We start from the raw sequence: 12,669 nt of genomic DNA on the forward strand, positions 1-12,669 counted from the left end.
GCTGCTAAAGGTAAAGGAATGGGCTCTGTCCTGGAGGCTTCAGAAGGAGCGCAGCCCTGCTGACCCCTGATTTTAGCCCAGTTAACATGTTAGCCTCTGAGCTCCTGAACTGTAGGATAATAAGTTGTGTTGTTTGGTGCCCCTATGTGAGGGGTTCGTTACAGCAGCAACTGCAAGCTTGTTGGGATGAACAGCCTCCAATCCCAAACCTGAAGGGCATTAGCCAGGTGACGGGGTGAAGGTCAGATCAAGGACAGTGTCCTACAGCTGATGGGTCCTCTTGTGTTTGGAGAATGCGTGGCGTCCAGTGGGGATGAACTGGAGTAGGGGTGGGAAATGGGGACCTGCATGTTCCTCTGGGTGGACCTAAAGCCTGAGGGACCCTCCGTGTGCAGTCATGGTCTCATCAACTCCCTCGCCCGCTCCACACGTGTCCGTGCGTGTGGGTGTGTGCGTAAGTATATGCGTTTGTACGGCACATGCGTGCATTCGTGGGCGTGCACATGGCGGGGGGGATGGCAGCTGTATCAGGTGGGGCAGGCCTGCGCCTTCACCCAGACAGAAGTCCCCTCAGACATCTCCCTCTCTCATCCCTGAGACACACTTGAATCAGAAAACAAGGATGCCCTTTTTGTCGTTTGCCTCACTAAGTTTTGAGTGACTGTGGAGGCAGAGACTGGGACCTAGAACCTGTGTACCCCGGCGCCACACGCAGGGCTGACGCAGTTGGGCCTGTGAGGACATTTATTGATGAACAAGGTGAAGCATGATCCAGAAAACAGGGTATCAGCAATGAGCCGCATAAGTGTAGCCCAGATTCAAGATCAACAACTGAACTCTAGGAAGGTTCGTACAGTCGGCTGAGAAGACAAAACAGGTCTCTGGGGGCAGGGGAGGATTCACAGGACATATCTGGAATCAGCTGGGCGACTGTAGGACCATAGCTGGGTCTCTAGAAACGGCCAAGAGACTGCAGCTGGGTCTCTGGAAACAGCCAAGCACTATAGCTGGTTCTCTGGAAACAGCCAAGGGACCACAGCGGGTCTCTGAAACAAGTGCTACACGTCCTCTCCAAGGAGCTAGTTCATTGTGGGAGGGGCCACATGGTGAATGAATCTCCTAGAAGTTGATTGGGGGGTCTCAGGACTCCAGCTCTTGCCAGCAGGAGAATTGACTGAATGACTTCAGGAAGGGCCGATTCCACAGGGAAACCCTCCAAATGTCCACTGCAGGCTTTTGCAAGAGTGCCCTCCTGTGTCTTTAGTGCAGAGGCCAGGTGGGCCTGGGGTCAGTTTCTGGCAAGGACTGCATACATGCTGGACTTGGCTGTGGGCTCTGTGGACAGTGGGGACACAGCTCTGGCCACCCTCTGTGTGAGGTCCGGGTGGTCCAGCTGGGCATATATCACCTCCTGGGGGCCTCCTGCAGCAGAGGCCTGAGGAGAGAGACTCAGGGTGAGTATGGGTGGCTGAGGTGAGGGAGGGGCTGTGGGAGGGGAAGACTTTGGTCGCCAGACGCCAGGTGCCCCCGCACATCCCACCTCCTGAGTCGCCGTTGTGTAGTCCCCTCCCGCAGAGAAGCAGGGTTGGTCTGTGTGACCAATAGAATATGGCAGAGTGAGGGCCACCTGTAGGGGAGGCCACAGAGGACAGTGTGCCTTCTGTTCCTCCCTCTTTGGGGTCCCTCCTGCTGGGGGAGGCCGGCCCCCATGGAGGAGCCCGTGTGGTGGGGAAATGGGGCTCCTCCCCACAGCCAGGGGACTGAGCCATTGTGGAAGTGGATCTTCCAGCTTCAGTTGAGCCTCCGATGAATGCAGCCCTGGTTGGCATCTTGACAGCGACATCAGGACAGACCATGAGCCACCACCGCCCAGCTGATCCGATTCCTAATTCCTGGCCCAGGAAACTGAGATGATTTTGTTAAGCTGCTAATTTCAGGGGCTTTGGTACCCAGCAGGAGGTGACTAATGCAAGCACTTACTGAGGTGTCCACTTCCCCACTCTTCTCAGGAAGTCTGTCGACAGTGGCCAGATCTGGCAGGGAGAGGACAAGGGGTCAGTTCTCTGGGGTGGACCTTAGGGGGCAAATACGTCTGACCTCATAGCTTCATATTTGGTCTCCCACCCCATCTGGAACATTCTAGAATGCTCTCGAACACCCCCTACCACATTGCTTCCTGATGGCACTGAATCCCCACTTCCCCGCTCCCAGACCTGTCCCCCATCCTTGTCTTTACCTGGTGTCTCATCTGCGACGTCAACAGCGGGGCTGAGCCTGAGGGGAGAGAACACGTGAGCCCTCGGGGCTGCCTGGGAGCAGGGGGTTGGGGGCCCGGGGGTCACTCCCAGGAGCCTCACCTCTCCTGGGGCCTCTGCTCCTCACCTTTGCTTCTTGGGGGCCCTGGGGACAGTCGGGTGTGAATTCAGAAGAGAAGCCTTCTTCCCAGCACCCCAAACAGCCTGCCTGGGTCACCCCACCCTGTCCCTGAGACCTACCCCGTTTTCTCTCGTGCCGACGATGGAGGAGGAAAAGGCCCAGGAGAAGGAGACAAAGGAGAAAGGCCACAGGGACCCCAATGAGAATATAAAGGTGCTCTGTCGGCAGGCCTGCGGGAGGTGGGAGGGTGGAATCCGATTACCGGCGGCATGCCCACCACGCGCTGGGCGCTTGTCGTGTCCCCACTTACACATAAATCTCTCATGCCCAATAGTCCTGTGACATGATCTCCACTTTACAAAACCGGATCTGAGCGCTGGAGTCCTCTGTCCGCAGGGCACTGGTCAAGCTGGGATATGACCGGCACCAAAGCCCCTTCTTTCCCCAAAGAACACGCACCGGGCTCGCGCTTCTGCGTCCCCCTCGCCCATCAGGACGGTCATTGTCCTGCGGATGCGTCTGTGTCTCCGAGGAGTGAGGAGGGTCTGGGTCAGAGGCCTGATCTGGACAGAGAAGCCTCTGAGTCCCCCATCCCCACCTCCAAGGGGTCTCCTCCCCGGACCCCGACCTGCTCCCTCTAGAAGAGCCCCATGGACCTTGCTGTGAGGATGGTTACCACCGCGGTAGTCACGCGGGACAATTTTCACTGAAATTCAGGTTAACTAAAGTTACAAGTCAGATCGCCAGCTGCACTAGCCACTGCACTACCCCTGGCTAATGACACCCTCCCGGGATGACGCAGATACACAGCATCTCCTTCCTGCAGGAGGCTGCGTGGGACGGCGCTGCTCTCCGCGCTTTGTGCAACCTTTACAGAGACGGAAACCCAGCAGGAATCGAGAGCGGGAACCTCTGCCTGCTCACCTCCTTCTGGGTTCCCACGCCAAACACAAGAATCCCCATGTCTGATCTCTTCTGTTTTTCGCAGCAATCCCTGATGGGGCGGAAATGCTCTTCTGTGAGTCAAGAAGCCAAGACCCGATGTCCTCGAGCTGCCTGAAGCCCAGCCTTTAGCAGGTGAGAGGATGCAGCACCCGCCACGAGCTGCACTCCACGCATGCGCCTTTTGTCCATAACCTCCTTTACATCTCCTAAGTGCTGTGCTCAGCATGGCTCATTTTACAGGCGGTCCAACTGAGGTCTTGGGGGCTGGTACACCCACAAGGTTGGAGCGCTTCATCCCCTCTTCTGGTCAGCGCCCCCTCCCTCCCACTGCTCCAGAGGTTGAGTCCTCAACGTCCTTTACAATAGAAAATTTCATTTCTTGGAGCATCCTTTCCTCAATACTGTGTCCTTGGTCCAGGATCCACGACCCCATCCTGCGTTTTAACGCCATTGCTGCCTGAGCTTCCCCTGCTGACATTTACTACGATTTAGAATAGCATATATGTTATACCCGTACAAATAATATATAGCAATATGTTTACATCTATAATGTATATTACATATTATATAAATATGCTTAATGCCTAAATAGTAAATATAAATATATTTTAATATATATAAGTATAATATATATAATATATATATAATATAAATATATATATATATTAATATATTTTAAATTATGTGTTTTTAACTTACATATGTATAATTTAATTTATATGAATAATTTAAATTATACATAATTATTCTATACATAAAAATTATATCAATTATACATATTTAATATATATTATGGTACACATTTTAATACTACATATACAGATTATAGTAATACATGATAACAATATATAACACACATTACTCATGTAACAATATAGTAATGTATATTGTATTACTTATATATTTAATAGTGTAACTGTATTCTAATTTACTTAAATTATAGATCTGAAATTTTACATTGTAAGTTATATGTTTATATTTTTATATGGCCATGTATACTTATATACATCCCTATTATTCATTCTAATGAATTCTCCCGCTAAAGTCTGGGAAGCCAGGGACCCTTTCTCCTCATTCACCATGTGCATCAGTCCCACGGCAGGAGGCTGTCTGGTGCACACGAGACGAGAAGAAAATATTTCCTCGGTATTAATAAGATTAGCCCTTCTCCAGGTTGTCCCATTTGGTAGCATATTTAAGCGGGTGTCCTCTGTACGTGAACTCCTGTGTCCCCAAAGCAGCATGGCGGGGTCAGTGCCCCAGGAGGGTGTGGAGGGGGTCAAAGTGTCCCCAGTGGGCGCTGACTCCAGGACATCCTGGGGGCTGACTGCACACAGGGACAGGGACGGCCTCATCCCAGAGGTCCCCCAAAGCACCATCCAGCCCTGGTCAGGGGTCTAGGACCATGTGATGTGCCCGATGGAGGGTGGGCCACACCACAGGGGACACATGGCCTAGGGCCCACAGATTCTCACCCAGTGGAAAGGACAGTCGACACCATCTGAGGGAAAAGACACAGGTTCCCTTGAAGGGGTCTGTCCTCACCCTATCTCTGGAAGCGCACCCCCCGCCAGCCCAACAGGGACAGCTCTGTGCCCACCCTGATGCTGGGGCTGAGTGCCCAGGTCACCGTGGTGTCCAGGTGAGACCAGGCTCCAGGGACCTGAGCCAGGTGTGAAGGCAGAGAGATGTGTGTGCAGACGGAAGAGGGAACCAGAGGGTTTGGGGGTCAGGAGGGGGCAGGGGAGCCTGTGGACGGAGGACACAGCTGGGGACAGGGTCCAGGGACCTGGGGCAAACCTGAGGGCAGAGCAGAGACCTCCTCACCTGTCACCGCCAGGTCCAGGGGCTCACTGGGCTCAGACCAGTGATTACCTTTTCGATAGAGGCACTGATAATGCTGGGCAGCGTCTCCACTCACAGTGGTGATGCCGAATCTGGCCTCTGTCTGGTGTGGACCAATTTGAAACACAGTTTTCTCATCCTTGAAGTCATTCCTATCTTCCTTCCTCTCCAGACAGAATTCCTCAGCCCCAGCAGGGCCCCTGCACACAATGGTCACAGGCCACCCCTGGGGGCTTATAGAGTCGGGCTCAGCCCTGGTGGAGCAACTGGGCAGGGTCCCTGGGATGGGTAAGAGCAGAGTCTCAGCATTACGTGAAAATCGTCACATCACATAATTCACCCATTTGTGTTGCTCAATTCAGTACTTTTTTTTTTAAACTTGCAAAGTTGTGCAACCATCACCACAGTACAATTTTTTTTTGCTGCACTGCATGTGGGATCTTCGTTCCCCAACCAGGGATCAAACCCACACCCCCTGCATTGGAAGCATTCAGTCTTGACCACTGGACCACCAGGGAAGTCCCACAATCCAATTTTAGACCATTTCCATCATCCTCCCCCAAAAGACCCCCCCAGGTCCATTCTATGAGCATATAAATTCCCATCACTGCGGAGTGATTTTCCCCACTTGACTTAAGGACCCTGAGACTTGGTCACGTCTTGCTCAGGGTGACGTGGGAGGTGTCAGAGCAGGCTGGGCCCCCGAGCATGTCTGCTGCAGGGGGCGGCTCCCTCCCTGCCCACGGCCACTCTAGGGGAACAGAGACAGCTGGGAGGGTGGCACAGGACGGGAATGACCGGGTCATTCCTGGGACAAGGAGAGCAGGGGTCTCAGTCGGTAGGAATGATCTGGGCTGGTCTGAAGGACAGCTGCCAGTCCCAGGTGGGATTGTGTGGGGTGAGGGACGCAGTCTGCAGAGGGGCTGTGTGTGTGTGTGTGTGTGTAGGAGCTGGAACACAGATCTGATCCCACATTCCTCAGCAGGCGAGGATCTCTGTGTCCAATGCGAGTCTTCTGTGCTTTCATCCCTGGGTTTTCTCTGTATTTTTACCTTCTTCTCAGCTTATTTCCATTTCCTTGTTACTGAGGCTCTGGAAACCCCAAATGTCTCAACTGGGCTGGGGGCAGGGGGAAGAGCGGGTTTGTAGCCCTGAAACAGGAAGCTGGCCTCACATTCAGCAAAATCCCATAGAGGCAGGGGGCTGGCAGAGGTCACTCATTCACTCTTTCTTTCTTTTGACCACACCTTAGCTCTCATCTATCTGTTTACTGATGCCTCCATGTACCACTGGTTCCACAAATATGAGAAACACCCAGGATGCCTGCCCTCTTGGGGCTGAAAGTCTAGAGAGAGGATAGCCATTGACAAATAATTGTGCAAATCCACGGGTACAAACGGTGGTACATGCCCTCGGGGTGAGTGTGGGAATCTCGGGGGCAGACAGGAGGCAGAGCTGCCGTCCTCTGGGAGGTCCGAGGGAAGAGATATCTGAGCCAAGATCTGAGGTCAGGGATGAATTCCCCAGGCTGAGGGACAGGGGACACCGGGCATTCAGGGTGGTGCGGAGGTCTGGAGCTGAGTGGGAAGATGGCATTTAGAAAGGGAAAGAAAACCAAGGTAACTGAGATAAGTGGGCCAGACAGCATGGGGACAGACAGATCCAGGCCAAAGAGAGATGCGTGGGTCTCTGTCTGTCTGAAGGTAAACTGTGAGAGGGCTTGAAGGAAGATTACGGTCCTGAAGATAAGTTATATACTATATAGGTATTTAAAGTTTTTAAGTAAAACTTTTAAATGATCATTTAAAACCACATCACTGTGTGCTACAGTCCGTACGGGAGGATGGAGACGGTGGGATTGAGGAGGATTCTGAGTCTGCCCTTGGCGAGGTCATGTTCTCTGCCCAGGGGCTGCCGCGGGAGATCTGGGCTTGTGCGGGGAGAGCTCGTGGGTGCAGCCTGGTCTGTATGCTCTGAATCGTCCCTGGGGGCCATCAAGAGCAGAGGGGGAGAACGCGGGAGAGACCTGGGCGAGGGTTATACACTGGAGGTTGTTTGCAATTCGAGGTGTATGTCAGGGCCCCCAGGATCGGCTCCACTCTCACCTACATCTGCCTGCGGGGTGCAGAGGGGATTGGGGAGAAGATTCACCCGCCTGTGTGTGCATCGTGTGACCCAGACAGAGCACTGGAAGAGAAGTTGTAGTGAGAAAGACGCCCACTGTACTGTTTCCTCATGGGGCCGCAGTCAAGCGGGGGCCTTGAGGAGCCAGCGGGGTAGGGGGTGGTCATCGTCCATACTTTCCCGACACCCCGGTCAACATTGCCTCTGAGTACGAGCCCTCTCCTTGCTCTGAAATAGTCTCAGGACAAACCCCCAACCCCTCTTCCAAGCAGGTGCTCCTCCCTGCCCGCCAGCCCTTCTCAGTCTGAACTCAACCCCATACCCAGGCACCATTTCCAGCACTGAACCTTCCATGGTAAGACTTAGGTCTTGGCCAGAGCTGAGGGGGACCACTTTGCCCTGCTAGGGCCCCAGCGTCTTCTGGGCTGGAGTCGGGACGGAGCTGGGAAGCAGAGCCCCTCTGCCCCTGGATTCCTACCCCTCCATTCCAGGACTCACCCAGGCCCAGGAGGGTGGTGGGACGGGGGGACATGGCCCAGCCCCTGCCCCCGGCACCGTCCTGGAGTTTGTGAGTGAAGGAGAGAGCCTGCAGGTGACACGAGAGAAGAGGATGTGGTGGCTAGGGCCCCTGTCTGGGGTTTCTACGTCAACGGCCTCACACAAAGGGGAAGAGCTCTCTCTCCCCTCCCATCCACGCTTCCCACTAACGAGACAGAGGTGGGACCTGGCTTCCAAAAGTTGTTTGTTCCCCCTGTGCACTGATGAGGCTGAACTCATCTCTGGAGGCACCCCTTGAGGTGGGAGCCTCATTCTCACTCTGTGGGGCAAGCAGAACACGGATTTGTGCAGCAAACTGACTTGACTGTTGGTCCCAGCTCCACACGACAGCCATCTGTTCTTGGGCAAAGAGTTACACCACTTTATGCCAACATTTCCTTGTGTTTAAAATGGGAAGCCCCAAATCCCCCTCCAGGTATTTAATATTACGATATATGTTACATTCCCAGCAAGGTATTGAGCTCATTAAAAATATCTCACTCACATGGATTCTCTGCCTATCTTCCCAAAGTGGCATGGGAACCAGGGAAAGGGAGGCTGGTCCATCAGCACAAGCAAAATCCTAAAGGGATTGGGTGATCAGGAGACAGACCTTGGGAGCTGGCCCTGGGCTTGGGATCAGGTGGGGCACCCAGCTTGGTGCTGAAATAAAGAGCAGGACCAGGGATGGGGAGGGCGTTTGTGCACACGGAGCCCAGTAAGACAGGAGCCCCATCAGGGAATCTCACGTCCACTGCCCCTGAGGCCAGGCAAGAGCTGCTTCTCCCAGGGGGTAGCTGTGCCAGACGTTGATGTCTGCACAGCAGCCGATGCTCACTTTTTCTTTATTAACAGAAACCTAGTTCTGTTTGAGTGGCTATGTTCCAACCCTGGAGCTGAGGGATGGGGGGAGTGCAGAGGATAAAATTTGGGTTAAGGCAAGCCAGCAATCCCATTTGCAGCGATTGGTCCAGAGGGGGCACGTGAGCATGTAGTATGGCCAATGGTACTTAAAGCAGGATATATCAGGGTTTCTGGGAATCATATTTGTCTCTTAATAACAGAGGGTCTCATGAGACTTTTGCCTCCTTTTCTCCTGTCCATGGGCAACTATATCATGATGTGATATCTGGAGCTGCAGCAGCCATCTTGCAACCATGAGGCAACAAGCTTGACTACAATAGCAGAAATACTGAACAAACTGAGGGGAAAGAATACAAGATCCAGGGTTCATAGAAGGTCCCCAAATGCTGAACCAGCCCTGGGACTGCCTATCCCTGGAATTCTTAATAAGTAAACAATAAATATACTAGATTTTCTGTCAAAATTTCAGACTAAATCTGTGGACCATGCTCCATTTTAAAATAATAATTATTTTAAAAACTAAAATTGCTTAATAGACTATTTTAAAGGTCTTCTTAAATGCCTCAAAGAAATGAACACTAAGTGAAGGCTATGTAGTCAAAAATTAAAGGAAGACAAGATTCCCCAGAGTCAAGTTGAATGCTGAACATGGCTCTCACCTTGACAATGGTGCATTAAGTTTTATTTTCCTGGCCTTGCAGATGGTAGAGGCTAAAGGGTAAAGTCCAGGGGTCACCCTCGTTGATTAACACCAGCCAGCCCTATGTATCCGCGTTTTTCTGGTGTGTGTGTCTCTCTCTCTCTCTCTCTCTCTCTCTCTCTCTCTCTCTCTCTCTCATCTTCATTAGTGGCTTTTATCAGGTTTATTGAAGGATAATTTGCAGACAACCAACTGCATCCATTAAATATGTGCAATTCAATGAGCTCTGGTAGTTGTGAAACCACCATCATAGTCAAGATTTCCATCACCACCAAGATTCCTTGTTCCCTTTGTGAAAATAAGCAAAGTAACCTCATTTAAAATGGAGCCGGGAAGCCCTGAAAGGGGAACTCTCAGGCATGTAGCACTTGGTGCAACCTGCACTCCCAGTACGGAGAAGGAAGACGAGAATTATTTAGACAAGGGAGGACATTAATTACATGGGAATTTCATCCCCTGCTTTAAGAAAAAGAAGGAAGATCCTTCCGTGCCCCAGCAACAATGCTCTAACCACTGCTTCCAGCCAATGAGAAAATGTCAAACGTCTAACTCTTGTTTTTCAGTGAATTTCTGTTCAAAACAGTCCTTCCCCGTTTCCTCCTAAAACCCGATAAGAGGTGACCTCCCTTTTATCTCTTTAGACTTGCCTGTGATCCACCATAGCTGGCCTGTCCCAAATAGCAATTTTCTGTGATTCCCAAATAAACCATTTTGCTGCCAAGGAAACTGGCTATTTTATTTTTATGGTCGCTACTCCTTGGTCCCAGGTGATCACTGCCAACCAGAGAATGTCACTTTCTTTCTGGCTCTACAAGGATTGAGTCATTAGTCACTGGACTTACTCACTTTCGACACACCCTGAAGGGTGTTCAAGGCAGGGATCTGGAATGAGGCGCTCTGTGCTCTGGGAAAGCTGGCAGAACAGGCCTTCAGAGAGTTAGATTTCAGGAGAAGATTTTATGAACCCAATTTCTTGCATCTTCTCGTACTTAGAAAAGCACTAAAGTCATTAACTAAGGTATCTGTTCCTCGTGAGTAGCAGCAGCTTTCTACAGAGACGTGTGCTTGACGGCATGTACGCCTTCCCCAAAATCACATAGATGCTGATATCGGAGCAGCTCCTCAGAGCTCTCTGAGAGGCTGTCTCTTGGGCAACAGTCCTCAGTATGTCCCCAAATAAAACAGAACCTCACAACTCTCACTGTGCATTTTGTGCATTTTTATTGCAGTCAACACCATTGATCCTTCTTTTCTTTTTAGAAAATATGTATCTGCTAACTTATTTTTTTATTGAAGTGTAGTTGATTTACAATATTGTGTTAGTTTCAGGCGTACAGCAAAGTGATTTGGTTTTATATATATATATATATATATATATATGTGGAAAAAGAATATGTGGGTGTTACTCACGTATTCTTTTTTCTCAATTCTTTTCCACTATAGGTTATTACTAGACTTCCCTGTGCTATACAGCAAATCCTTGTTTATCTATTTAATATATGATAGTGTGTATCTGTTAATCCCATACTTCTAATTTATCCCTCTCCTCCTTTTGCCTTTGGTAACCATAAGTTTGTTTTCTATGTCTGTGAATCTGTTTCTGTTTTGTAAATAAGTTCATTTGTACTGTTTTTTAGATTCCACATGTAAGTGATATAATATTTGTCTTTTTCTGTCTGACTTCACTTAGTATGATAATCTCTAGATCCACCTATGTTGCTGCAAATGGCATTATTTCATTCGTTTTTATGACTGGGTAATATTCCATTGCATATGTGTACCACATCTTCTTTATCTATTCATCTGTCATGGACTCTTAGGTTACTTCCCTATCTTGCCTATTGGGAATAGTGCTTCAGTGAACATTGGGGTGCACGTATCTTTTCAAATGAGAGTTTTCATCTTTTCCAGATATATGCCCAGGAGTGGGATTGCTGGATCATATGGTAGTTCTATTTTAGTTTTTTAAGGAACCACCATACTGTTCTCCATAGTGACTGCACCAATTTACATTCCCACCAACAGTGTAGGAGGGTTCCCTTTTCTTCACACCCTCTCCAGCATTTATTATTCATAGATTTTTTGATGATAGCCATTCTTTTCTTTCTTTCTTTTTTAACATCTTTATTGGAGTATAATTACTTTACAATATTGTGTTAGTTTCTGCTGTATAACAAAGTGAATCAGCTATACACATACATTTATCCCCGTATCTCCTCCCTCTTGCGTCTCCCTCCCACCCTCCCCTCTAGGTGGTCACAAAGCACCGAGCTGATCTCCCTGTGCTATGCAGCTGCTTCCCACTAGCTATCTGTTTTACATTTGGTAGTGTATATATGTCCGTGCTACTCCCTCCCTTCATCCCAGCTTACCCTTCCCCCTCCCCGTATCCTCAAGTCCATTCTCTACGTCTGCATCTTTATTCCTGTCCTGTCCCTAGGTTCTTCAGAACCATTTTTTTTTTAGATTCCATATATATGTGTGATGACAGCCATTCTGACAGGTGATACCTCATTGGTAGTTTTGAGTTACATTTCTCTAATAATTAGCGATGTTGAATATCTTTTCATGTGCCTGTTGGCCATCTTTATGTCTTCTTTGAAGAAATGTTTGTTTAGATCTTTGCTAACTTATTTTTTAAAAAAACCTACCTTGTCGTAATTTTAGATTTGCAGAAAAGTTGCAAAGACACAGAAAAATCCCATATGCCCTTCACCCAGTTTCCCCTAATGTTAATGTTTCGCATAACCATAGTACATCTGTCAAAAACAAGCAATTAGCATTGATTCAATCATTAACTAGTACAGACTTTATTTGGAATTAATATGTTTTTTTCACTAATGTTCTTTTTCTGTGCAAGGATCCAATTCAGAGTAACATTTGTATTTAGTTCTCGCTGTTTTAAATACAGAGAAGAGTTTCTGTTTTCCTCGTTGGATCCTAATTACTATTCCCATCATACCTGAAGGGCATATGCAAGGAGGATATGGGGACAGGCTGACTACTTAGGAAAAGAAGGGCTAAAAGAATTAACATCTACAGGGACTTTCCTGGTGGCGCAGTGGTTAAGAATCCGCCTGCCAATTCAGGGGACAGGGGTTCAAGCCCTGGTCCGGGAAGATTCCACATGCCGTGGAGCAACTAAGCCCGTGCGCCACAACTTCTGAGGCTGCCTTCTAGAGCTAGCGAACCACAACTACTGAAGCCTGTGCACCTAGAACCCGTGCTTCACAACAGGAGAAGCCACCGCAATGAGATGCCTCTGCACCACAACAAAG

At 49.5% G+C, this 12,669-nt stretch overlaps 2 protein-coding genes and 1 long non-coding RNA gene across 3 annotated transcripts in view; 2 read left to right on the forward strand and 1 right to left on the reverse strand.

Annotated features, from left to right (window-relative positions):
• LOC132416835 (NACHT, LRR and PYD domains-containing protein 2) overlaps window positions 1-12,669 on the forward strand; it is a 1,001,898-nt gene that overhangs the window by 260,080 nt on the left and 729,149 nt on the right.
• On the reverse strand, window positions 1,234-2,879 carry LOC132416967 (leukocyte-associated immunoglobulin-like receptor 1). Its single transcript, XM_060000596.1, has 6 exons — window positions 2,804-2,879; window positions 2,496-2,606; window positions 2,358-2,400; window positions 2,237-2,274; window positions 1,981-2,033; window positions 1,234-1,435 (listed from the first exon to the last, which is right to left on the reverse strand). The coding sequence occupies exons 1-6, from the start codon at window positions 2,877-2,879 to the stop codon at window positions 1,289-1,291; spliced, it is 468 nt and encodes a 155-aa protein (XP_059856579.1). The 3' UTR covers window positions 1,234-1,288.
• The window catches only part of LOC132416853 (uncharacterized), a 40,125-nt gene continuing 30,760 nt past the window's right edge, over window positions 3,305-12,669 (forward strand). The window contains exon 1 of the long non-coding RNA XR_009517735.1: window positions 3,305-3,453. This is a non-coding gene — a long non-coding RNA (uncharacterized lncRNA). The remainder of the gene's footprint in view (window positions 3,454-12,669) is intronic.

This window comes from Delphinus delphis, chromosome 20 (genome assembly GCF_949987515.2).
Source record: "Delphinus delphis chromosome 20, mDelDel1.2, whole genome shotgun sequence".
Classification (NCBI taxonomy): domain Eukaryota; kingdom Metazoa; phylum Chordata; class Mammalia; order Artiodactyla; family Delphinidae; genus Delphinus; species Delphinus delphis.

Coding starts and splice junctions, on each gene's coding strand:
- LOC132416967 (XM_060000596.1), bottom strand. CDS start 2,879: ATGACCGTCCTGATGGGCGAGGGGGACGCAGAAGCGCGAGCCCGGTGC. Junction 2,401..2,495: donor TCGGCACGAGAGAAAACGGG/GTAGGTCTCAGG, acceptor GACTGTCCCCAG/GGCCCCCAAGAAGCAAAGGT. Junction 2,034..2,236: donor CGTCGCAGATGAGACACCAG/GTAAAGACAAGG, acceptor TCTCCCTGCCAG/ATCTGGCCACTGTCGACAGA.